This window comes from Sphaerodactylus townsendi, linkage group LG02, assembly GCF_021028975.2.
Source record: "Sphaerodactylus townsendi isolate TG3544 linkage group LG02, MPM_Stown_v2.3, whole genome shotgun sequence".
Lineage (NCBI taxonomy): Eukaryota > Metazoa > Chordata > Lepidosauria > Squamata > Sphaerodactylidae > Sphaerodactylus > Sphaerodactylus townsendi.
The window spans coordinates 50,176,858-50,203,300 of NC_059426.1; the positions used below are offsets into that span (position 1 = coordinate 50,176,858).

The 26,443-nt window shown below is 39.7% G+C and overlaps 1 protein-coding gene across 1 annotated transcript in view; it reads right to left on the bottom strand.

Moving 5' to 3' along the window:
• Positions 1-26,443, bottom strand: part of THSD7B (thrombospondin type 1 domain containing 7B) — a 552,862-nt gene that overhangs the window by 260,654 nt on the left and 265,765 nt on the right. Inside the window, exons 6-7 of the mRNA XM_048484496.1 lie at positions 20,644-20,799; positions 19,455-19,505 (exon numbers count right to left, since the gene is read on the bottom strand). Coding sequence (XP_048340453.1) covers positions 19,455-19,505; positions 20,644-20,799 — 207 coding nt within the window. The remainder of the gene's footprint in view (positions 1-19,454; positions 19,506-20,643; positions 20,800-26,443) is intronic.

Genomic DNA, 26,443 nt, shown 5'->3' on the forward strand with positions numbered 1-26,443 from the left:
ACCATTCCTGGCTGCCATTTTAATTGTTCCAGCTTTTTTAAAAGTTTTTCCATGGATTTGATGCTACGTTGCTTCAAATCCTCATGCTATGATTCTCATAGGTTGTGTACATGAGACTTTGAAGATTCGGCCCCTCACAAAAAATACTTTAAAATGACAAAATAAACAGGCAAGCCAAATTGAGTGAGCTCTGTGAAAATGTTGCCAAGGAAGAAGTCCAGAGACTGCAGAATAGCTTGGGAAATGTTTGAAGAGATATGCACAGTAAAGGAAAATGCTGTGAAATGTTTCCACCTAAAGAATCGCTTAAAGAAATAGATGCAAAACAAAACGTTTTCAGGCTAAAATAAAATGATTTGGGGAAAAAAAAAACATGAGGAACTCCAAGGAAGAAACATTTTATTTCCTGCCTCAAAATATATAATTTTGGTTGTGCTGAAAGAGTCATTATTCTGATCCAACTAGGAAGCTTCTTTTTAGCTAGATGACAGTCTGTACATGGTAGTTTGCTCTTGAACCCAATGCTACACCTGTTGCATACCAGAAAACTAAGGACAGTGCCTATAACTGATTAAAGAACAAAGCTGAGCACTTCCTCCCTCCTTTTTTTAAATAAATTTAATAAATAAATTTAATTAATAAATAAATAAATAAATAAATAAATAAATAAATAAATAAATAAATAAATAAATAAATAAATAAATAAATAAAGAGGTTCCATTGTGGATTACCTAACCTGAGGTACATATGAACTGTTGCAGATTCCACATGACCAGAAATTTGGATTGAAGTTGGTATCTTCAACCACAGTTCAGCTAAAAGGAAGTTCATACCTTTTAACCTATGTATAATTCTCTTCATAAGTCTTAACTAAAGACACAATTATCCAATGTCAGGAAAAATAAACATCTTTAGAAGAGTGTAAAGTGTGTTCCTATGTGCCATGTTTCACTTCGACAGAAGGAAGAATTACTATTAGCATTTATAGATATTCTGTTTCTAAGATTGGCACTGAAGTAACACATGGAGAACTGTATCCATAATCCATTTGAGGAGCAAGTAGAAAATCTATTGCTGTAAGTTTGGTTTTTCTACTTTGGGAAGATAAAGAATCATTAAAGTGGGAATCGTCTTCACTTGGCAAACTCAAAGGACAAAAAATGTGTTTGAACAAGGGGATGGATTTTCTCCAGCTGTCTGACATGGGATTGATATTGCCCATTACAAAATAGTGGCTGTCTAACATGCAAATCTTCTACAAACATTTCCATTTTGATACAGTGTTAAAGTAACTTTCATCACTAACACATATCTTCCTCGTGTCAAATAGGACTTTTATCACTGTAAAGGTTACAACCAGAGATTCATAATTTTCATAATCCAATTCAGATTTGCATCATTTCCACATTGGAATAGCCACAAAGAGCATTGAGTTGGAAAGTTGTATATTTACCTGAACTTTTAACAAACACTCTTTTCATATTTTTGCCCATCATGGTTTCAACTGTTGCCTAGTAACCATTCTGTAATGATTAGTATCAATCTAAGATCTAGAACGCCTGTCAAAATTCCCATTCTGCCATACACTTCAAAAGGATGATGTGGATTCAAGACAGTGGGTTTTTTCCACATTAGGGTTTTTCCCCCATCAGTTCTGGCTCTGGTACTGCTTCTGTTTAATTTCTAACCAATTTCTGAATGTATTTTGTGCCTTTAGTTTTCCTTGATCTCTCCCTCCCTCCTCTGGGTTTTCTAGCTTTTTTGAGACCCCCTAGCCCCACTGTTTTTCTGGAAGCCAATTTTGAGTTGTTGTTTTTTCCAGTGTGAAATGTTTCCATCAGTTTTCTGGCCTGCCCAATCTTTTAGCCCAATTAAGTACCGATTGATTGTTGTCACTATTAAACCACTCTCTCTCCCATCTAAGAGAAGTGATTTCACTTCTTAAAAAAAAAAAAACCTCTGCAATATTGGAGGCTGACACTGTTGTACTTAGAGTTTAAATAGATTCTCTGAATCCCTGCTTGCTTCTTTCTTTCAAAGTAGCAGCCCACCTGGAAGTGCAAGGCTGATGGGGCTGGCTGCTGCCACCTTCAAAGTTGGTTTTCAAGGAACAGAGAGTCAGGGGAAAAAATCCATGACTTGAAAGCCCTCCATAGGGTGCACTTTGGCTGCTAAGTCCAGGTGGAAGCTGACCAATTGCCTTCAGGAGGACTTTTGGGTGGCGGTGGGAGGTGAGGAAAACAACAAACTCCCCACCTGTCGAAAGTCTCACATGGGTTGAATTCTACCTCTACACCACCCTTTTGGTGGCATAAGTCTGGTGTCTCCAGCCATACATCCACAGCTTGAAACCCAGATGGGGAGCTGACTGCAGGGCTTCATCCCTGCGGATCACTCCAGCATGCCCCACCTGCACTGGTGACTGATTGGATGCCAATGAAGTGTAGAATGGCCAGCCTCCCTTCCGGGTTGGCACTGCCAAAGTTCAGCACCTGGCCAACCCTCTAGTTTGTCAACACCATCAGTGCATTTGCCAGATGCACTGGTGGGTGGGGAAATGGGCCAGCTGAAGCCTTGCTGTTCCATTGAACCATCTGTCCACCCTCTTGAATGGGGCTGTGACTAGAAATGGGAGTCATGAAAGAACAAGAAAAGATCCTTAAATGTAAAATGTACAATTGGAGATTAAGATCAAGATACTTCATATACCATGTTATTCCCTATTGTGAAAGTTGGACAACTAAGAAAAGCTGGAAAGGAAGCAAAACCGATGTATTTGAAACATGGCAGGAAATTCTACTGAAAAAGACCATAATGCTAGGAAATGTTGGAAGGTGGCATGAAAAGAGGGAAGACACAGAATGAAAGCAATAAAGCAGCTTACCGCCTTCAAGACCTGAGCAAACCTGTTAAAGTTTGTAAGGCATTTGAAGTTCATTAATTCTTAGCTAGGAAATTACTGACAGCATACAACACATACAAAAAAAACAGAGAAGGAAGAACAATGTTATAATAAGACTTACAATGTTATAAGACTATGCATGTGTTGTAAGGCTTAGTATCCCATTAAGGAGGAAAGTGAGTCATAAATATCTAAAGGATTAGGTGCATTTTGTGGTTTTTTACATTGTTTTTAATTTACATTGGAAGTTGTCTAGGAACCCTTCAACTAAAAAAAATTATAAAATATACTTTTAAAAAAAACAATAAAACTTCAAGAAAGTCATAAAAGCTGGAAGTGTTCGCGTAAGGGATGGTGGAAGCAGCTAAGACAATAATTCAGAAGAGGAAACAACTGTTTGCCACATTTACTAAACTGATTGATTGTAGTGAGGAAATGTGACACTGCCAACAGTTCAGATTACTTAAAGCAATATTTTTTTTCCGCTCTGATTCATGTTGAGTTACACAGGCATAAATATAATCAATTCAAGTCACCTGCATGTGACTTCATGGACCACACATTGGCCTCTAAGGGTGACAGACAACACAATGAAGAAAAGATGAAAATGTCATGCCCCTCCTACCACAAGTATTTCACAGGTCTAGTAAACCCTTTTGATTTGAAAATTCATCTTAGCTTTCGGCCAAGCAGGAATATTCAAACCAGTCATCAAATTCAACTTTAGGAAAACATTCAGACAACTTTTTGGAATTAGGCTGCATCCCCATAGTGAGAATTCTCTGTCTCTCTCTCATATTTGCTGCAGATGCATTCAAACTGACACCAATGAAATCTACACATACATATTTCTCTACCAGTCACCATTGTTCTCCTCTTAGCCATCAAAGCCTTTGAGGGGCTTTAAGTGTTGGTACAGGCCATTGTGCTACAGCATTATAATGTTACAATGATTTGTTATAGTGATCTAATTAGTTCCTCTTGAATTCTCAACTTTCTCATTTTAAAAAAGAGGCTGTCTCTAAACATTACACGTGGAAGAGATACTCTTCCTCCTTACAACTTGAAAAATGCAAAGAGCTAGAGACAAGTACTTTGCCAAGAAATTCAGGGAAAGTAGTTTGTACAACAGGTTGTTGTAAGTAATGATGCTACATGGTCTAGCCATTACAGTTTTAAAGGGCAGCTACGAAGGGAAGGAGGAGGGCTGGAATTATATAGAACAATTCAATAACCAGTGATACTAAGAATTATGAAAGTATGAGAGTCATAACCTACAAACACTGGGTTGAATTAGTACACAAACTGACAAGCTGCATTCAGAAACTAAAACTCCCATGACTAAAGAAACTTGACATAGTCAAATAAGTACCATAAATTTCTATGCAATTTCTGTATGCACTATAAAGCAAAACGAAAATTGGAACTTATTTATAGCAAAATAATTTCTAGGTAGTACCTCTCTAATTTTCCCACTTTCAAAAGTCTGAAGTATTAGGGCAAACTTGATCCCATATTAATCAGTGAAAAAAATTTACAATGCCCTGAAAAGAAAGAAAAAAAACCCTTCAGCTTGTGTCAATGGACACTTTCTAGCAAGCAGGACACACCTGTGGCTGTCTCTATAAGTCTCCTGAGAATCAAGGTACAAGTACAAAGAAACAGTCATATAGTTAACTAGCTAAATACATCACAATTAGTACCTGACTGTTGAGAGTCCCTAGTTACCAGTGATCTAAGGCCTTTCTTTCAACCACTGGCAGATCACACTATCAGATCTTAACAGAATGTCACCTTGTTGACTGTGCTTCCTTTTCACTTTGTTTTGGAATTGCAACAGTGACTCCTTCAAGACAGAATATAAAGCTAACAGCATCCTGAAATCCTTTTTATTTCAGACAGCAGAAAGTCTCAACCTCTATGAGATTTATTATTGCAAAGATCACCTCACAGCTTGGAAGATATAAAAGAGAGAAAATAAAAACAAGTCAGGGTCAGATTAAGTTACAGGAACTCTGAATGTATGCCTAAATTTTATTTCTTAGTAGCTGACTATTAAATCAGTTGTGTGGTTTTTTTAAAAAAAACTATCTCATATGCATGTGATTAAAAACAGTAAGGGATCAAACAATCACTGCTTGCATCAAATCAGCCTGAAAAACTTGAAAGTTACAGAAATGGATGCTATAGTCAAAAGCCCTGCAGTTCTAATATTCATTCCTCTGAAGTCTCGGTGTGGATAGACGTTCACAAACTCTACCAGAAAGGAAAAATTCATACATGTATGCTAAGACATAGTTTACCAGCCATCAACCAAATATGACTGAAAAAAGCTTCCCAGGTGGTAATTCAGTGATCAGAGAGAAACATTCTGTTCTATTAAACTATGCGTGATGTCCATTGGCAAGTAATTGGACATCATGCTGGGGATCCATTCTGGAAACAACCACAACAGCCCCTATATGTGCTTGAAGTTGCTTTATTTTAAGCTTCTTTACATCATACAGAAGGAATCTTAGGCATCATTAAAAAATCATCTGGCTGGGATGGGAATACATCTCACACAGACATACCTTCATGTACCTTGATTTATCTCCCTCTCTGAACCTACCAATGCTTCTTTTTCTAGCGTATCATGTCAGAGCTCCTCCTTCTTGGCTTCTCCACTTTTTCCTCGATGCTGTCCTTTCCTGAACTCTGCCATCTCTCCCCTTTATCCCTGAACTCTTCCCTTCTTCCCATAGGTGGCCCAGGCCCCATCTTCTGTTCCTTTCTCCACAAGCTCCTTCTCTTAATGACACAATCCAATCTGAGTACTCAGGTAGCCAGAACACCTCACAGCCCCATCCAAAGCCTCCCTCAGACCATAGGGAGTAATTGAGCTCCTAGCAGTACCATCCCAGGGATCACACACAGCCCAGTCTGACCTCTTCATGGCAGTCTCAAGGGTCAGCCTTTGTCTGTCCAGCCAGAGCTCTTGATGCCTGCCATTACAGTCATTCCTATTCTTTGGCCTGGTCACTTCCCCACAGCAGGTAAACTTTGACCATTCTGTCTAGTTTCCATGATACCTGAACCACACTCTTCCTTGAACCACACACATCTAGTCTGTGTGGCCTCATCAAGAGACAGCATAGTTTAGTGATTAATAGTGGTGGACTCTAACTAGGAGAACCAGGTTTAGAATTCCCCACCTCCATATGAGTGGTGGACTCCCATCTGGTGAGTTAGGATTGTTTCCCCCCCACTCCTACGAAGCTCCTACTAGTCACAGTTCTCTCAGAACTCTATCAGCCCCACCTACCCCACATGATGTCTGCTGTGGGGAAAAGGAAGGAAGGAGTTTGTAACAGCTTTGAAACTCTTACAGGAGAGAAAGTGCCTCTAATGCTACATTGGTAGTTTGATTTGAAATTTACACATAACTGATCCAGCCTAGCTTGCATCTCTGCCTGAAAATTAAGATTGCAAGTTCTATGTGAAATCTGCAAAGTTGAATCAATCAACCATGCTAGTTTGTATTTCTGACTCAATATCACATCACTAGCTTGTTATAACAAAGAGAAAAATGGAGGGGACCACATTTGCACAAATGGGGATCCTTTACAGGAGCAGGTACCATTACCTGAAGAAACCCCCACAAAGAATCCGTATCAGAGGACAAATTAGAGCTGCAGTAACAAACTATCATTACTGTGGCAAACTCTGCAACTTCCTTTGGTCAATTTCTAATTTGCTCTTAACTGCACACAGTGTATCTTTCCTAATGTTACATCTCTAATTCAAGATGAGATTGACCAAGCTGATATAACTGACCTGTATCTCATAATTCTAATGTTACATCACTAAAGGATGCAATTCCTTTCAAAAACAGAGAAGGAGGATAAATACTGAAGGAGAAGGTGGCACTACATGGGACAAGGATAAGCATTAGGATTGCGTGGTAGAGAAATAAAATAGTTAAGCAACATGATTGCATGCTGAAGGGAAGCCAGCTCTCACAAATAAATCTGGAAGAAAAAAAAGAGGTAAAAGCACCTGAAACAATGGAGGAAAAAATGAAGGGAAAACATGACCAAACTGAGGGGAAAAATGTGAAGAATTACAAAAAAATTTTAGCATTTGGCAGCATTGTAAACATCTCATGTAGAAAAGTAAATGTCTGTATATTAGGTGGGCTTTCAACCCATGGTATACATGCCAACGCTGAACAGAAAAGAAGTTTCACAGTACCACAGCAAAAGTCTCTTCTGGTACCCACTCACTGAACATCCAAAGACTGGAGCATCAAAGAAGGTCCTTTATTGAAGACTTTAACTGATGAGAGTTTTAAATGGAAGCATCCCTAAGCTCTGGTCAAAGTTAAACCATATTATACTAGAGATTCCAGTAACTTTAGTGAGCAGCACTAAGTTAGTTAGCAATTAATCAATGTAATTTTGTTAAAACCAGCATTTAACTTTAAAGTAACAGCTGTAAAATCCCAAAATATGTATCATGTATACTGTCTATATCCACAAGCACTTTGAAGGCTCCTAAACCTGCTTTTAAAATGTTGGTGTTATAAGTAGAAAAGAAACTGTTTAATTGGTTCCAAGTAACACTCTGTTAAAAGGGATAATAACGGTGGTTCATTTTTCACACAGCAAGACATTGATTTTCATAAATGTTAATTCCTGTTGTTTCCATGACCCATATCTACTACAGCAGAGTCTCTTTCCATGTTGATAATATCAGATATATAATCACAGCAAGAGTCAGGCATTCTACGCCCCTCTCTGCTTAAGTTATTATTACAATAGTTATAATATTCTTAAGGTTTGATCTCGTATTTGGCAAGCAGAGTACAAACATACAAGTGCTTGTTTTATACAAGCTGTTGCTCATTTACACTGGATTCTAAGGGATCACATGGGATCAGAAAGGATAGTCATGCAAAAGCAACATGGAAAAAAAACCTTGCCCAAAGAGATCTGTAGACAATTTATTTTGGGTATCACAACCGCAAGAGCCAACACTTCTCACAAGTAATATTATCCTTCTGTTAACATAAGTTTATCTAGTTTTAAAATATCATATTTTCTTCAAACCTAAAGTTATGGAATCAAGTTGTAAAACAGAAGAAAAAGAGGTAGCAATACAACAGCATTCACAATAGTAATTTCTAAGGATCTTCATATCGACATTCATAAATATCTAGAGTTAAAGATTGAGGGAATTTCTCATTTTCCAAGGGACTCCAAATTGTTGGAATGGTAATGTTCAGCAAACTATGATGAGCTCCAAAATAGGTAAAGCAGGACAGTGTGGCAGATGAGATACTAGATAATAGAACATAATGCAATACAGACTAACTATTCCCAGAGAAGCTTTCTGTGCCTCTTATCACTTGATCAACAGTGACAGTAATTAGCCACTGGCATGGCATACAGTAAAAAACTAGCTGAAACAGCCATGAGGATGTCTGATATGTAGAAGTGGTTGCTTCCCATGCCCAGCAAGTATCTGTAATGGGAAGGGGGGTCCATGGTTTGACAAGAAGACTATTTCTCTCCCACTGGTTGAGGGCAAATGGGAGAGCAGCCCCACACAGAGCCTCCCAGAGATCCGTCCAACCCAAGAAAGTTCTTTTAGGCTGAGAAAAAAGTGACTTGGAGGCTGATTAGATCCACAATGTCAGAAGTGCCTACTCAGATGTGCTAATTAAATGTGCCAGGGCTAAAAAGAATATCCACAAGAAACTTAAGATTTTGATTAGTTGCCTCCAAGCCCCTTGTGCCCCAGTTCCACAATTACATATTTAAGGCTGATTACACAGGGAATGTTGACTCTTTTGGGCTCTTTTCAGTGTTGTTGGCTTGCAGAGGGCTCCCTCCTTGTGTTTCTCTGTTTACATGTGTGAGGAGAAAGCCCAGTGCCCGTCCCAGCTGCTTACTGAGTCTCAACTAGCCTCTCCTTTGCTGCTTCTTAACTCCATCCCATTAACAGCCTTAAAGTCACATATCTCACTGATATTCTCTCTTCCCCGGCTCTTCCTAGATACCTTTGCTGCTGCTATTGCAAAAGAGAGAGAGAGAGAGGCTTATTTTTAAAAATAGAAGCTTGTTTGAAAGAATGTTTTAAAAAATGCACCTCCTGATCATCAAGGAGGATAGAGGAACAGGAGAAGTGGGAGAGCTTCTTCAGCAAATTAATGACCAGAAGCAATGGTAGCTACCAGTGCAGTGCTAGCACAAGGCAACAACTGTGTAGTGTCACAATTTCATGGGTTTCCTCTCTTAGTGAGCAGCACACTGGCTCCATGACTGACTGGCACATGGAGCAGGTAGGGAGTGGTTTTTCTCCACCCAGCCTGCCATGAACAGGGTATGACATGCTGCCCTTCACCGATTGCTGCTCCAGGTCAGGATAAGATGGATGTGCTCCTTTCAGATTTGTTGAACTTTCCCCCTTGCAAAAGCCAACTCTGTTATTACTACAGCCATCTGTTGTCATAGCATTTAGAGAAGGGAAGGAGTCGGCATCAGAGAGGAGGGTGAGGGAAAGCGTGCAAAGGCAACATGAGAGAGTGGGTGACAGGACTCAGGAAGGATAACAGGACCACTATCAGTTTCACCAGCATGGCCAATTGGCCATGCTGGTAGGGGCTGATGGGAATTGTAGTTCCTGAACATCTGGAGAGCCGCAGGTTCCCTACCCCTGCACTAGGTGGACTGGCTGTGGGTGAAGGGAAGAAGTCCAAGCCAAAGTTGTGCCCCTTGGCAAATCTGTTCACTCTGGCTGTGAAGAAAAATTAAATTCATGCTAAAAGTAGACTTGCTTGCTGCGGAGAGAATAGAAAGTGAAACAGGGCTGGAGGATATATGTCCATACAAGAAATCTCAGGTGATGCACATTTGCTCTCATTGGCGCAGCAAATGCCTCAGGCACTGGCCCAAGAGTGCCGTGGATAAAGATCTTTTGTATTGCCATGGTACAGCTCAGAAAGACAGATTTATGTATAAAGTCCTTCAGTAGCCTCATCTACTTTGCTCCGTCTTGCAGTTTTCTTCTAATTTATGCCATAGGTCTTCTTTTGTCTGATTAGTCATTTAGATTTTTATTGTAGCTGTTTATTATCCTCAAGTAATCTTCTTCGTTCTTAATTTTATTTCTTGCTAGGTAGCACAATATAAAAAAAGCAAATTAGAAATGGACTGCAAGGGAATTATATCAAAGCATAATGCTGACTAGGAAGGACCCAGATTTTTTTTAAAAAATATATCTAATAATAATCAACTTAATGGACAATGTCACTATCAAATTCCTTCTAAAGAAACAAAGAACTAGCTTTAAAAAAAAGAAAATGTACTGACCTCAATGTATTTTTGCTTGCTGTACAATATACTTCTTGCTTTCATTTTAAAAAATATATGATAAAGCAGAACTGAGATATATTACAAATAATTGTATGTTTCATGCCAGGATATCTGCACAATGTCTCTTTAAAGCACACTTGGGTCCCTTCAGTTTGTTTAAGACTGTGAGAGTGTTAAAGCAGCTGATACTGATGAGGGGAAAAAAGAAATAAGGAAGCTGATATTTAACCACTGGAGTTTTCTTGGCAATATTAATGTTCCAATATTAATTTAATTCAAAATTTCTAAATGAACATTAGGGAAGATGCTGCCAGGAACATTTAAATTTATCTTCCATTTGATATGACTTTTTGGTAACTGAACTGGTGTTTGAATGCATTCTCTATGGCTTTCTCTATGAACTCTTCCTCAGCAGGATATAGTGCAGAATAGAGTCATTTCCCCCTGGAGTATAGCCAGATCAAAGTACCAAAAGAACATAAGTAGGCCAATCCAGAGCTCTGGCAGTGGGATGCAGTACTGCTGCAGTGCCACCCCACCACCTCCAGGAGGACTTCTCAGCAATGCAGGGAGGTGAAAAACAAAAAAAGCCCTCCCACTGGGTGGTGTAAAAGAAGTTACCTTTGCTTCCTCTTACAGATTGGTTGGTCATGGGTTATACCACTCCCATCACCAACCAATCTGTGTGAGAATGACACTTAATCTGATTTATTTAGTTAGTTAATTTGTGGAGCCTGGGCAAAAAGACAATGGAATCAGTAACAGAACTGAATAAATTGCGCCCACTTTTATGCCTCTCAAGTAATTGAAATCGCAGTGGAGGATACTACAGGATCTTTTCCTTCAACATATCTCAGTACTGCTGTTATATACCAGTGGTGGCGAACCTATGGCACGGGTGCCAGAGGTGGCACTCAGAGTCCTCTCTGTGGGCACTCCCACACAGAGTTCATCATGTGGGAGGGGGTGGAAAATCACCCCCTTTACACACACACACACACACACACACACACACACACATCTAGGCTGGCCTGGGCATGATCCTTTACCTGGGAGTAAGCTCGGTTGCTGGCAATGGAGCTTGCTTCTGAGTAAACCCTCCTAGGATCATGATTCACTCCATTTGAAGCGCTGTAACGGTTGCTTCACTAAGCTTACCCCTGAGTAAACGCGTGCGGCCCCAAAGCCAACCTTTTTTTTTTTTTAAGCTAAACCAAAACCTCAGTATTCAGGTTAAATTGCCATGTTGGAACTTTGCGATAAATAAGTGAGTTTGGGGTTGCAATTTGGGCACTCGGTCTCAAAAAGGTTTGCCATCACTTTTATATACTATTTACTGAAATGCAAATAAGTTCTGTCAAGCAAAAAAATGAGGCAACAGCATATTTGGTAGCCAGAATAATGCAGGGCTTTCGTTTTATAATAGGTATTTGAGATACTGAGCTAACAGTTGTTGGGATTACTGGCTGAGATCAGAGGCTGGAGCATGTGAGAATGTAAGATCACCTGCATGATGCATCCCTGGGAAAAATACTGTAAACTTGAACGCAGCTTGACAGTAATGCACTTATTTTGTATACCATCTCTCAGGAGTCTAGGCAAAGACGTCCAGTTTATGTTTTTCCAGTTAAATCAGCCTGAGACCCTTGAAATAGTTTCTGGTTAGTATAAAGTTGACATTACTAGGCTAGGGCTATCCTGATGGTATAAAGAAGGGAAGGGAAATAAAGACAGATGAACACAAAACCAGGGGAGAGATACCAGGTAGCTCTCATAATGCTGGTGTGGCTATTAGCACTTTAGTTTCTTCCTAACTGGCAAGCTAGGCATAAATCTCACAGGACCAAGAATGCAGATTTAATTTGCAAACGGTTCTCTCCTCTTTTGTCCCCCATACCCCCACTGCGATGCTCCATACTTGACCAATAAGGCTGCAGGTACCAGTGGACTTTTTTCTTATTTGGCCAACAGGATTCTACCTGATCCTATATAAAGTTGCTGGACCTGGCGCTTGGTTTGGGGAACTCATTATTTCAATGACTGGATTCTCAGACTACCCTGCTTCAATTCCCAGCTTGTTTCCAGATGGACAGCTCCAACTCTTTCACAACATGGAAAAGAATCAAATGTGTGTTTAGTGCTGTGTGATAGAAGCCACAAAACTGCATTTTGGTGGAAAGGATACATCTTTTATGGAAATTCTTATTAGTCCAATAAATCTTTTTTACAGAACTGACTACACACCTAGATTAATATGTTCAAGCCACGGTGAGAAAGTATGTTGCACTATTCATACACGATGGCAAACTTTTTTCTACAGTGTAAACATACAAGCCATTAATTAGTTCCTTTCATGACTACTTTCTTCCTGAGATCATATAATGTAAAGAATGAAAAAAATTGTCTTACAGACTGATCTAGGGCCCCTTCCACACATGCAGAATAATACACTTTCAATGCACTTTCAATGCACTTTGCAGCTGTGCGGAATAGCAAAATCCACTTGCAAACAATTGTGAAAGTGGATTGAAAGTGCATTACGCTCCATGTGCGGGCCTCACTCAACATAATAATATCTTATTTAGTTTTCCTAATATGTACATTTTGCTGAATATATATAGGCAAAAGTTGTGTCATTCTTCTATTTCCAAACACTTTCTCTTGTTCTGCTGCAAGTCTTTCCTTACATGTATCCTTAAAAGGAAAGGTACATTTTCAAAGTAACATTAAAATCTTAACACATATCCCTAAAATAACCCTTTATTACAGTTCAGCCATTGTGTACTCAGATATGTAACTATTTAATACAGCTATAATAGGATTCATAACTGAACTTGACCTTGCAAAAGAAGGGCTTTAGATGAACATAAGGAAAATGGAAAAGGCACTGCAAATTAAACCACACAGTTTGAGAACAGAATCTGAAATAAGGAAGTTAAATAATGTTCTGCTATTATTTCCCAAGAATAGGGGAACAAATGGCACTTGAGGTTAATTATGCATTCGGTATTCAGGAAAATATCAGCGAAATGTTTTGTGGATTCCCCAAGCTTAGCCACCAAGATTATAAGAACTGTTTTCTTAAACTTCTATTAAGGGAAGTACTGAGTATCATTTTTGTATTTACAAAAAAGGATTATGAAAACGTTAAACATGGTTGCTCACAAGGAACAGATGGGACATGGTTCTATGTTAAGAATACATGTTTCACACACAGATGTCCCATGTATTCCCATGGTTAAGAATAGTAAAGGAGAACAGAGTACAAGATGGGTGGGAATTCCTTAAAAGCGAGATCTTGAAGGCACAATATCAAATAGTTCCAATGAGGAGAAAAAATGGGAGGTGTCTAAAGAAACCAAGATGGATGTCTAAAGAACTCTCAAGTGTGCTAAGATATAAGAGCGTCATGTACAAAAAATGGAAAAGGGGGGAAATTACTAAAAAGGAATTCAAACAAATAGCCAAGACATGTAGGGAGAAAGTCAGAAAAAGCTAAAACTCACAAGCTCAGACTAGCAAGAGATGTTAAAAACAATAAAAAGGTCTTTTTTGGTTATATCTGTAGCAAAAGGAATAAAAGGAATATCATAGAGTCACTGCATGGAGAAAAGGGGAAAATTCTAACAGGGGACCGAGAAAAGGCAGAACTACTCAACACCTTCTTTGCCTCTGTTTTTTCCCAGAAGAAAAACAGTGCTCAGCTGGGGGGAAATGGATCAGAAGATTCAGTAGGGCAGTGGTGGCGAACCGACGGCACTCCAGATGTTCATGGACTACAATTCCCATCAGTCCCTGCCAGCAAGGCCATCTGGAGTGCCGTAGGTTTACCTCCAATGGCAGTAGGAGAAATTCAGCACAGAATAAATAAAGAGTTAGTACAGGGAATACCTGAATACTCTTGAAATGAATTCAAATATCCAGAGCCTGAAGAACTACATCCCAGGGTAATAAAAGAACTGGCAGAAGTAACTTTAGAACCACTTCCTATAATATTTGAGGAACTCCTAGAGAATGGGGGGAAAGTCATAAGAACATAAGAACAAGCCAGCTGGATTAGACCAGAGTCTATCTAGTCCAGCTCTCTGCTACTCGCAGTGGCCCACCAGGTGCCATTGGGAGCTCACATGCAGGATGCGAAAGCAATGGCCTTCTGCAGCTGTTGCTCCCGATCACCTGGACTGTTAACGCATTTGCAATCTCAGATCAAAGAGGATCAAGATTGGTAGCCATAAATTGACTTCTCCTCCATAAATCTGCCCAAGCCCCTTTTAAAGCTATCCAGGTTAGTGGCCATCACCACCTCCTGTGGCAGCATATTCCAAACACCAATCACACGTTGGGCGAAGAAGTGTTTCCTTTTATTAGTCCTAATTCTTCCCCCAGCATTTTCAATGTATGCCCAGAGATCCCTTCCTGATTCACTCAAGCCTCAGCCAAATTTGAATACTTAAGGCAGAGACTTTAGGAAGCACCTCTGCATAAACCATTCAAGTTATCCCTGATATAATCTAGGACCAATTGACTCATTGTCCTGGGAAGTAGAGATAATAGATAGAGCTGTTAATTAGCTCAACCCCGCAAGCCCAGCAAGGAACCCCAAGCAGTTGCAAAGAAACGAAACCTAAGTTTGAATTTCCCGCCTTACCTGTGCAAAGGGGTATAAAAATACTGCTCACCAGAGCCTCAGTGCTCATTTCTAACCTGAGCCTCCCTTGGTCAAGTTGGTGTGAGACATGATATATCGTCCTTCGCTTGGGTACCTATGCTGGCACAGAGATCCTTGCCTTCCTCTGGAACTTCTCTGCAGATTTTAGGTAATGTATAAGACCCCTGCTTCCTCAACTCCCATTCTATCATCCAACCTATCTTTTCCTCCCTGTTTATATACTTAGGAACTGTGTGTATGTGCCTTAACGTCTCACTGTGTGATTGTTTGCAACCAAAACTTATATAAAAATATTTAAATCCACAATGTGGTCTTTTGTGAATTCTCTGCGGATAATGCTTTCAAGCCGCTTCTGGTATAGTTGTCTGCAAAGATCCCCTCCCAACCTACCTGTTGCACTGCTGCCAAGTAATTCCCCATTGCTATATAAAAATAAGTTCGTATACTGTTAAGCTGAGTAACACTCCCCCAGGGAAATGTTACTGTTTCCCTCTATCTGTGTCTTCTCCAGCAAGTGAGACTTTTTTGTATTGTCAAAGTCATTTCATAGCCAGAATTAACTGGCTGTTGTGGGTTTCCTGGGCTCTGGCTGTGGTCTGGCGGTGTGAACTTGTGGATCTTGTCCCAGTCTTGGCTTCTTATTTTCTGGCTGGTGTTGTTGTGAAGTCACAGCATCTCCTTGTTACTGGTCCTCCCTTCTGATGTGGTTTTACTTATGTGTTTTTATTGAATTATTTCATAAATAACTATTTTTAACTGCTTAGATATTTGCAATTTACTGAAAACCCTGGATCAGGGGGAAAAGTGGCATTAAAATGTTTAAAATAAATAATATTTTTTTGTTGGAAATCAGGTGGCAAAATATAGGGAAGACCAGTAGCTCCTTTGGGAAAAAATTTCAGAGTTCCATGGCACAAGCTGAGGCTATTTTTTTTAATCTCTTAATCCATATCAAGTTGATGTTAGCCTTCTGTGCTGGCATACACTCTCTAAAGTCAGCAACACATACCTACACTAATTATCTGTGCTGGAATCAGGAACCATTTTCAGTAAACTGTAACTGCGAAGCAGCATACAAAAGAGAGAAAGAACACAAAAGAAGAAACAAGATCTCCTTGTGCTTGTCATTTCTTTGGACTTTGTCATTCATGAAGTGCTACATTCATCAAGGAACAAGGGGTTGTTTTCTAACACTATACACTATAATGCTTTGTCTCTTTTAATTGACCACTAGATTGTTAAACTGAATATGCAAAGCACTCTGCAGGCATTTGTGGGAAATGTTGGACACTTTGACACCTAAGAAATAACAAGAACTCACTATTGTAGTATTCTCTGAAAAAAACAGCAAGTGTAACAGGAAGTATTATGTTCTACCTCGAAAGGTTTTACAGCTGCCCAAGGCAATTATCATTACACTGTTCAATGAGAGCAGAAAGGGATTACTTCTTTCTTATTATTTGATGACATTTTGTACTGATTGGTCATTGTGTATCAACCACAGAGCCAATAAGCTTACTGCTATGCAATTAGGGATGTTAAATTTTGTAATCTTTATCCTAATGGACATCAGAGAGGGAAGAAAAATCATTTTGTAGATTGTTGGAGTATGGGTATTAATAACTAGTAGTTTTAAGATGATCAATAGAACCTCTAATACAAGTACAATCTGAAAGTCCATGACGTTCTTGTTAATTTTTGTTGATATTTTATAACAGTAAGGAAGAACTTTCAAATCATATTTCTGCCCTAGCATATCTAAATTACCACCTCATTTATTTTTAACCTGCCAGTTAAATTGAGTTTCTATTACAAAATCTTTCCTAATTTGGGCTGAACAGGGGAAATAAATGTCCCACCACAATAGCCGTGGGGAAAATGTCTGTTCGAACATGGCTGGAATCCAAGAGGGGACTACCATGTCATCATGGAGCATGAGAAAAAATAGTCTCTCTCACTCAGACTCAGACACACACACAGACTTCATCAATGACACCAAACCTATCGGTATTTCTCTACTATTATTTTAAAGAAAAGCACAACAAATGCCTCTCTTTAAAAAATAAAATGGAAAAAAAAAAAAAATTGAAGTGGAGACAAAATGCCAATATCTTTCATTATTTAAAAGCTAATGCTAGACCCCTGAGCTCTCAAATTGCAGTGAAATGTACTTCTTTGAGGACAGGCATGTCAGAGAAATGTTGACTTGTTCGTCAATCTGTTCTTATAAAGTTCTTGATTGCTCTTCTGTAAAAAATATCATGTTGAGAAAATCAACTTGCCTTCCTAAGCTTTCTGCTTCTAATGAAGCCAATTATAAGACCACAAATAAAAAATTCTTCACAGGCACAACTTTAAGAGAAAAAGCAAAATACTTTGCCCCAGACTTAAATAGAAATAACAATCTAACTGACCTGGTTGTAATTAAGGGGCTGCATCTCAGAAGACCCTTTGATGCCCCAAAACAAATATAGCATTTACATTAAGTTCTCAGGCATGAATGGTACATATTTACACATTCTATCATAGTGACAATGCACTTTTCTACAGAATATTGCATTAAAAAAAAATCATAACCTACCTTGATTACAATGTATGCTTCTTTGTTTGGTTAAGCACTTAAATAAATGTGATTGTAGTGATTTTTTTTTTTAAACTTGTGTGTGTTTTATGTGTTTTACATTTGTGCAACTTGCCAAATAAGGCATGGTGGCTGATTAAGTAGCTATTACTCCTGCCACCTCACAATCTACTGGCTCATGTCTAGGCCATCATGGACAGATAAGACTCAGTTAAACCAGCTTTCATTTTTGAGTGAGGTCAGCAGCAAGGAGCATACTATGGGACATGCTCAGAACTCTATAGGAACTTCAGAGATGATATAGTTGGTTTTTTTTAAAAAAGCACACTGTATTTGTTGAAACTGGAATATTGAGTGTACAAGAACACACTCACCTTTCGAAATCAGGAAAACAGAAGGGGCAATGTTGGAATATAATGATTAAGTGTAGCCATACAACTTCATACATGTAGACACACACCCCAAAAAAAGCACTTTTTTGTAAGTTAATTTTCTTTTTGTCAGATAGGTTAGGCATGACAGAGAAGGGGAAAAAAAGCACTTGTACAAACATATTGCAGTACAATTTAGGAACAATGTTCACAAGCCGTGCATAACAAGTGAACTCCTTTCTGAATGTTTAAGTACACGTTCACTATTTATGATCCAACAGAGGAGTGTTTGCCCAGCACGGATAAATCACAGCTTTCCTGTGAAAAATAAACACCAACTAGAAAGTGGAGTAAGGCCCCATTTATCGGCATTTTGAAAAGAAAACCTGCATGCACCCTTCATACTAAATTATATATGAACAGCTTTTGAATTCAAGCAAAAGTAGTGCTTGGGCCAGTACTAAGAGAAGTATATACAAAAAGTGCTGAGTATATACCCCAGATTGGATCAGTTCATGTAACCTCCAACAATTGCCCTGACTAAACAAGCTGCTGTTTAAATTTTGAGGACTTTAAGCAATTTTATGGCTTGGACTTCATCAAACAAATACAAAAGAATGACCCTTCAAAAGCTGTTTGTAAGGATACCTAACGCTGAGTTTTAATCTCAGAATTCATATTTGGGAAAGTTCTTTGTATCTTTGTATTAGAATCCCATCAATGTTCAAAACATCAAAGTTTAGTCTTTGTTGTGTAGCCCAGATCCCCTAAATCAGTGGTTCTCAACTTTCCTAATGCCACGACCCTTTAATACAGTTTCTCATGTTGTGGTGACCCCCAACCCTAACATATATCCATTTTACAGATGGAGAAAACTGATGCAAAGAGTCTTAGACGACCCATAATTCTGTGAAAGGCGTCATTACGACTCTAAAGGGTTCGGCTGATTCCTACAGGATTGAGAACCACTGCCCTAAATGCATCTATCATCGCTGTACTCTAGGGACTGCAGGGAAAGTCATCATGTAAAAGCAGACTTAGGAAGTCTGTCAAAGAAAATAAAAAAGCCTGTTAAAATGAGGTATTAGCACAAGATGATGCAAATCTAAGTGGTCTTTGCTCAAAGAGGATTAAAACCTGAGAGCAGAATTCATAACTTAGCTGGTAATGAAACATTACCAACAGTGACTGATGGTAATAAGAATTCTTTGTTTACAATGACATCCTCACTTTGAGACAGAAATTTAAATGCACACTAGAAACAAACTTTGGGAATTTTATCCCATTGCAAAATGTGAGAGAAATTGCAATCATGGAATTTCAACAGAGTAATTATTATTATAAAAACTCTTTTGGAATCTCTTTAGTGTTACATTGAAACAAACATCTTTTATACCACTGGCATCTATGTATGGTTCTTTTGCATACAGGCAGCACACGCAGTCCCTTTGACCACATATTCCATTATATCTGAAGTGAACACATTAACTCCCTTCTAAACTAATCCCACTGGTAACTTATACTTGGATTTTCTACATGGAATGGATTCTACGTATCAAGTGTGGACAATCACCAGAAGTATCCACTGGTTCCACAATAACACGTCTTTCCCTCATTTTGAAACCTAAAAAGAAAAAAGATGGTTAAGTTTTACCCCCAGAACAGATTAATAAAATACATTGTACAATTTGCAAATTACATTTGCAAAATACATTGCAAATTTCCTTTCTTTTAAATAAGGAACTTTCCATTTGAAGGTTTCCTTTTTTTCCAGTGGAAGATTCCTCATTCAGCAGAAAGGAATCACTGGCCCAATCCATTTTGTCTCAAGGTTGAAATAATGATATTTTATAAAGCAATAGATTTGTTTCAGAACTAGAAAACTACGTAGGCTTATTGATAATGGAATAATAAACGTGATGAGTTTCTGTGCCATTGTCTAAGAAAGTGATCCCCAAATATGGAGTGCACTGACATATTTCTTGATGCTAACTTGTCCTTTCCCCAAGCCTGTTTCCAAAGTGAGGAGGAGGAGAGGAAAAGGAGAAGAAGAGAAGAAGGAGGTTGAATTTATACCCCACGTTTCTCTCCTGTAAGGAAACTTAAGGTGGCTTACAAGCTCTTTTCCCTTCCTCTCCCCACAACAGACACTTTGTGAGGTAGGTGGGGCTGAGAGAGTTCTGAAAAACTATGACTAGCTCAAGATCACCCAGCAGAAATGTAGGAGTGCGGAAACACATCTGGTTCACCAGATAAGCCTCCCTGCCAAGTTCAATTGTGGTGGAGCAGTGGGGAAATCAAATCTGGTTCTCCAGATTAGAATCCACCTGCTCTTAACCACTAAACCACTCTGGCTCTAGCTGTTCTCATTACCTGTTCTCAAAATTCCAAATGTGCCCACAAGGTTGGAGACTACTGGTCTGGGTGCTGATATTAGTAACTAGAATGAATCATCCAGACTCAGATCAGCCATCTAGGTAATAGGCAGCCCCATCCAAGTGGTCAGCCATGGTGCCAGGCCACCCTGCTGCTCCGCTAGAGGCTTCCCGGCATTTTTAATGATGTTTTTATTGACTATTCTTAAAGGCCAGATGTTTTTTATGGGTGGGTTTTAATGGTTATGGGTTTCTCTTTAGCAATGGTATGTTTTAATGGGACTTTTAACCCCATAATGTAAGCTGCCCTGGGACTTCGGTGTAGGGCGGGGTATATGTGGAATAAATAAATAAATAAAAACAGTTAGAGAATAATACAGCATGCACCTTTTTTTCCTTGTGTATCGTGACAGTTTTCAAGGACACAAGGGCCCCATGCCGACCAGGAAGAAACCCGACACTCAGGAGGACATTGAATATTGCACAGTTGAGAAGATGGAGGAGCAGGCACAAGACAAAGCTTGTTTTCAACAGGTCTAGTCACTTTGGTGAGGAAACAGAGAAATATACAGGTTATAGCTTGAAGGAATATAGTCTTAGTAGGTAATATGGTTTATTTTAAAAACAGCATTTAAAAAAACATTTAAAAACTATTGCTAACAGTGGAGTGATTTCTCTCCTGCAATAGAGGAAAGCATTTGCTAACAATCGATATAAATTAATGAAATTCATTTTTTGTATTGTTTTATCAGAGTACACTGTGATATGAAAAAAAAACAGTTATTTAAATACATCTTTACTTCATAAACTCTAAAAATAAGTGGCCAGAAAGACTAGAAGCTTATTTTGTTTCAAATAATCACATTTCAATCTTACTAGCACTGATCACCTGTTAGAAAAAGCTGCTCTATGAAGAAAGGAAGCCTATGTGGACTCAAAACTCCACTGATCGTCACTTGCAAATAGGGCCTTACAATTCACGCAGGGGCCTGCCACCTGTGGCTCTCCAGATGTTCATGGACTAAAAATCCCCTCAGCCCCTGCCAGCATGGCCAATCGGCCAATTGGCCATGCTGGCAGGGGCTGAGGGGAATTGTAGTCCATGAACATCTGGAGAGCCGCATGTTGCAGACCCCTGCAAGGCTAGGGCTACTTTATTTACAAACCAGCTAAGATCTGAGGGGAAAAAACAACACAGACAACCTAAGCAACATTACCACCACCTGCTGTTATTGCAAAGGAATGCCCCCTCCCCAACACCCAATTGCCATTCTGAGGACAAGTCCAGTGACTTTAAGTAGATGAAAGTAGGGCTTCCAACCACTCAGTGTGTATAGTGATCTCTCATCCCCCAAGTCTCCTTGGCAGCCACAGAGACAAAGAATAGCCCTAGGAATTGCTGGAAACTTGGATCTATAATTCATATCTAAAGAGCCCATATCCCAAATAATGAGCCAATTCATAGACATGCAGCCATATATGCGCTACAACTGCAGCAAGCTTTCAGCACGGAGACAGTAATTTTTTTTTCCTGATAAGTGCCAAACCATTTTAATTGATGCAAAATCCATTATCACAGAGCTTTGAAAGGGTGCAGTTCTATAATATTAGATCATACAAAGTGGGATAAGATCTAAAATGTTTTGATTTTCAATGTATATGTGCAGAGAATTCCAGTAAACTTTAACACAAATGCCTTTCTCAGTCACAAGACATACTTTGAAATGCAGGAATGACAAGAAGAGAGTAGAGTTTTTAAATGCACAGTCCAAACTCATAAATTTCTTCCCGAGGCATTTGCAGAATGATCAAATGTTAATTACTCAAATTTAATTCAAAACTAATGAAAAGTTCCACTTAGATGAAAAGACTGCTTCCTAAATTATTTTTTTCAGAAACAATATTGCATTTGACATATTCATTTAGGGACTAAGCACCAATCTCTGGCAGAACTAATTCAATTCCTCCTTCTAAAGTAAATAGATCCTTTCTGGTTATGGTTCTTAAAGTCAAACGGTAGAAAGAGCAAGATAAATATTAGCCCATTTTAACCATCAAGCTATTCTGTTTCAAAGAGCCTCATGCATTTCTTAATATGCCCTTCAGCATTAGGCACTGCAAAATAATTTATCATTTTGGTAATTCACTGGCAAACACGCAAGCAAGTCAAAGTCAGGCTCCCTGCGTTTCGTCATCACGAACGGATTCAATTTCAACTGTAAGAACATGATATTAGCCATGTTGCTTGTTTTGACACTGTTTTGCAGGGCCTGTTGGCAGTAATCCATTTATTTTTGGAGTGCCCCAGCAACATAACGTAATAAATAGAATTAATTCCCTGAATAAGAAAACTAGGTGGTTATTTATCTGTGGAAATATTTCAGGAATAAAATTAGAATGAGAAAAGAACGGAACAGAACTGATTAACAGTGCAATCCTAAACAGAGTTACATGCTTCTAAGCCCATAAAATGGTCTCAAAGGGGTTTAATACTGCACTGAAAAGCTATGGCAGCAAGGAAAATGTTCTTATTGAAAAAACAAGAACTAGTTAGGCAACTATATCATCTTGCTGGCTTGAGGATTCCCAAAAAATGAGGAACTGCTGAAGAACCATTATCTATAGCAAGAATTTGTTACGAAACATGAAATCAAATTACAAATGTGAGGACAAGGAAGGGATAAAGGGGGAAGAATAATCAACAGACCATATTGATTTGGAGGAGAAAAGGACACAACTTTTAATGAGTAAAATTATAGGAGCACCAGCATAGCTCAAGGCATGGATCCAACGCTGGGTGATCTTCCTGTGGGTCAATGACCACCCCTCCTGTCAGCTCACTTGCTGGGCAAGCAACCTTGGGATGGCAAGTCCAAGTCCAGGGGTTCCACCATCAGTGTGATCCATTGTGTGGCTTTGTTGCCACTTGAGGAATAGAGCTGGGTCCCAGTCCCCAAGCTAGGCATAATGCAGACAGCCCCACTCTCAAGAACTCTTACAAGGGTTGCCAGACCCAGACAGGCAGGGATGCAGGCTTAGTCCCTTAAATTAGATCAATTTTATTTATTTATTTTTAGATTTGTACCCCGCCCATCCTTAAAGGGCTCAGAGCACCCGCAACATCACAACCACAATAAAACCACAATAAATATACTAAAACAAATATTAAAACACTTACTAAAATAATAGCTCTGTCTTACAGGCCCTACTGGAGGCTCTAATCAGGAGTCTTGCGGCCACATGCTACACAAGTTTCAATTTCTGGATTAGGTTCAAGGGCAGGCCAGCATAGAGTAAGTTACAATAATCCAATCTGGAGGTGACCATTGCATGGTCACTGTGGCCAGATCAGAACCAATGACCAAACAACCACAATAAGTGTCTCTCCCGCCAGTCCTCCTGTGACTGCAGCCAAGAAGGAAGGACATAATGGATACTAGGAACCCACATGTCCTGGCTCCAACTTAGAAAAAGGCACATCATCCACCTGACAAAGAGTCACTTTCCTGAAGGAAATTCCGAGTGCCAAAAGATGGAACCCCTCAGCTGCTTCCATGATCCAGCCAGCCGCCTTGCTCAATATTTACATCAGTGAAGTAGCCCCATGCGATCTATAACATTCCAATAACTTGGACCAGAAGAGCTGTGTCCCATTGAGGCAGGAAATTATGGAACACAAATCCCCCTCCATGGCCTACCTTAGGTCCACCACTTTCCTACAAGAGAAACAGTTTTCTCCTAGCTGGATGACCAGAGCATCTCCCAAACCACCCATACAACAATCTGTCATGTAATGGTGGGAACAAGAGCCTCGCAGTGAATTCCTTTGAGCTCAATCCACGTGATTGAGAACCAGTCCTTTAGTCCCAGAGGTGTCCCCCATCTAGATGAACCATGTAGATCCCGATTCAAGTGAACCATGCTGTGACCTATGATCCAGGACCCCAGGATTCCCCTGATGGAAACGAAAAGAAAAGGACAAGGTGAGCTTGAGGGGTAGAACATATATATGCTTAAAGGGAAAACCTGCAACACTCAAAGGTCTGCATGCAAGTGGGTGAGAGCATAAACTCCACCACCTCTGTGGCCATGTCTATGCAAAAAGAGTGCACCCCAAAGTCCCTCTGCTGGAATCCCAGAACAGCCACGCACACCTGAGAATGCTGATAAACTGAAATGTGTAGGAAAATCCCATCCGTATGGATAGGAGGAGACCGGAGATCCTTAATCTTTTGGACAGATGATCTGCGGTTGCCTGCACCGGGCTGGGCAGCTCTTGGGGGCTGAGTGAAGACACACACAAGTTCCCTGTCCCTTCTGGTTATACTGGAAAGCCCCTACCATAGTGAAACAAGCCCCCCCAAACTGCCTGCCAGCGGCACAAGGCAGAAGCCTCAGCCTTTGCCACAGCCCTTTGTGCAGTGCTTTACTGCAGTAAAGCCTTTCCAGCCCCAATGGCTTCCCAGTGCCCTCCCGCCAGTAGTTCCAGCAGTTGAAAAAGAAAAAAAGAGAACAAAAGCCAAAGAACAAAAAAAGAGGGGGAGAGAATCAAAGAAAGGCAGTAAAGGAACAAAGTGTGGGGAAATGAGGGAACCACAGAATGAAGGTCAGCCTGGGAGTGGGGGGTGGGAGTGAATTTAGTTCATCTATACTTCCCAAGTCAAGGAAGGATGAGCAGTGGTAGAGACCAGTGGTGTGATTCCAGCTCTGATCCAGCCCTGCTTCCCCATGTGCCCAAAGAACAAAGACCCACAGAAAGAATAAGAGCGGAAGTAGTGTGACAGTGCCTGCTACTCTCATGGCTACCACCACTTATTTTGCACACATTGAACACAATCAGCGCTTACTTCAGACTACCTTGATGCCACCACTCTGCCACTTCCAAGAACCAGGAGCCACCACTGGAAAACAGAGCTGACTCCCTATATCTAGGAGGAGCAGACAAGATTGAAAACTCCGGCTTCCAGGCCTGTGCCTGGAGTCCCCACCCCTCCCTCAGCAGGTCTGGTGTCTGATTAGCTGCCCAAGCGTGATCAAGTTTGGTCACCCGGCATGCTGTTCAAAACAACTGAAGGGGAAATCCTTCCCTGCCACTTGCTCTCCAGCCGTTTGGCTGCAAAATCAACCCCAGGGTAAATTCCAGGGTTCATTGCTTGCGTGAACAATACACAGGGAAACTACAGAATGCAAACATACGACGAAGGGTAAAATTCAGCAATGTATAAACACTAGATATTATTTTTATAAAGAAGCATAAGGAAAATTAAGTGAACTGCCATCCCAATAGAAAGCTTTGACTATTTATAACTTCAAGCTCTAAATGCTGATGAAGCAACAACATTACCTATAGTGAAAGTCACATGCAAACCTATGCATCTTTATTGCAACAGTTAGGCCTTCTAGAGCTTTATTTTTTTTTTTTATTCCCTTTTAAAAGTAAATTATACCTTCAGCATCTGACCCCCTCATATTCGCTAAAGATCTGGAAAGAAAAACAGAAGTCTGGAACACGAACAACAAAAAGAGAGATGTCTTTCCAAACGTCTTCAGCAATTCTGAATGTATGCAGCAAGACAAGAATTTCAAGATATATTGTCCTTCACGACTACTATTGGATTCGGGGTCTCTTTAGTCAATATTAAACTCTAAGTAATGTGCATCTGTCACCAGAAGAGAAGTCAATATGTGCCTAATATCTGGTCCAATCCTGCAAAAGTCATTGTTACTCGAGTTTCAGGTAGTAAAGTGTCTCTACTTCATATAATACCTGCTATTAGTGAAGCTCAAAATGGATCACATGGATTGTGATCCTCAAACCACTTAAACTTTAACAGCAAGTATGCTCATTTAAGCAGCTTGTGAACTACATTATCATGTTCTTCTTTCAGCGCCATTGTAAATTAGTTCAGAAACTGAATGGAACTCGATTTACAAAATGTGAAACTCAAGTATAAGACCTCGAAATAGGAACAAAATGAGCAAAGAGATGGAAAATCATGTTTTCTTCAGTAGTATTCAATCCTTATTAAGGCAGAGGTATCAAGGTTTCCCGCAAAGGTACTAAGAAAAAAATAGTACACCTATGGAACGTGGACCATTTTTTCCCCTTTTTTAAACGCTATTCTTCTCATGATCCAAACCCAATGGAGCCAAAGAAAGGACACATTCAAAATAACTTTTGACAACA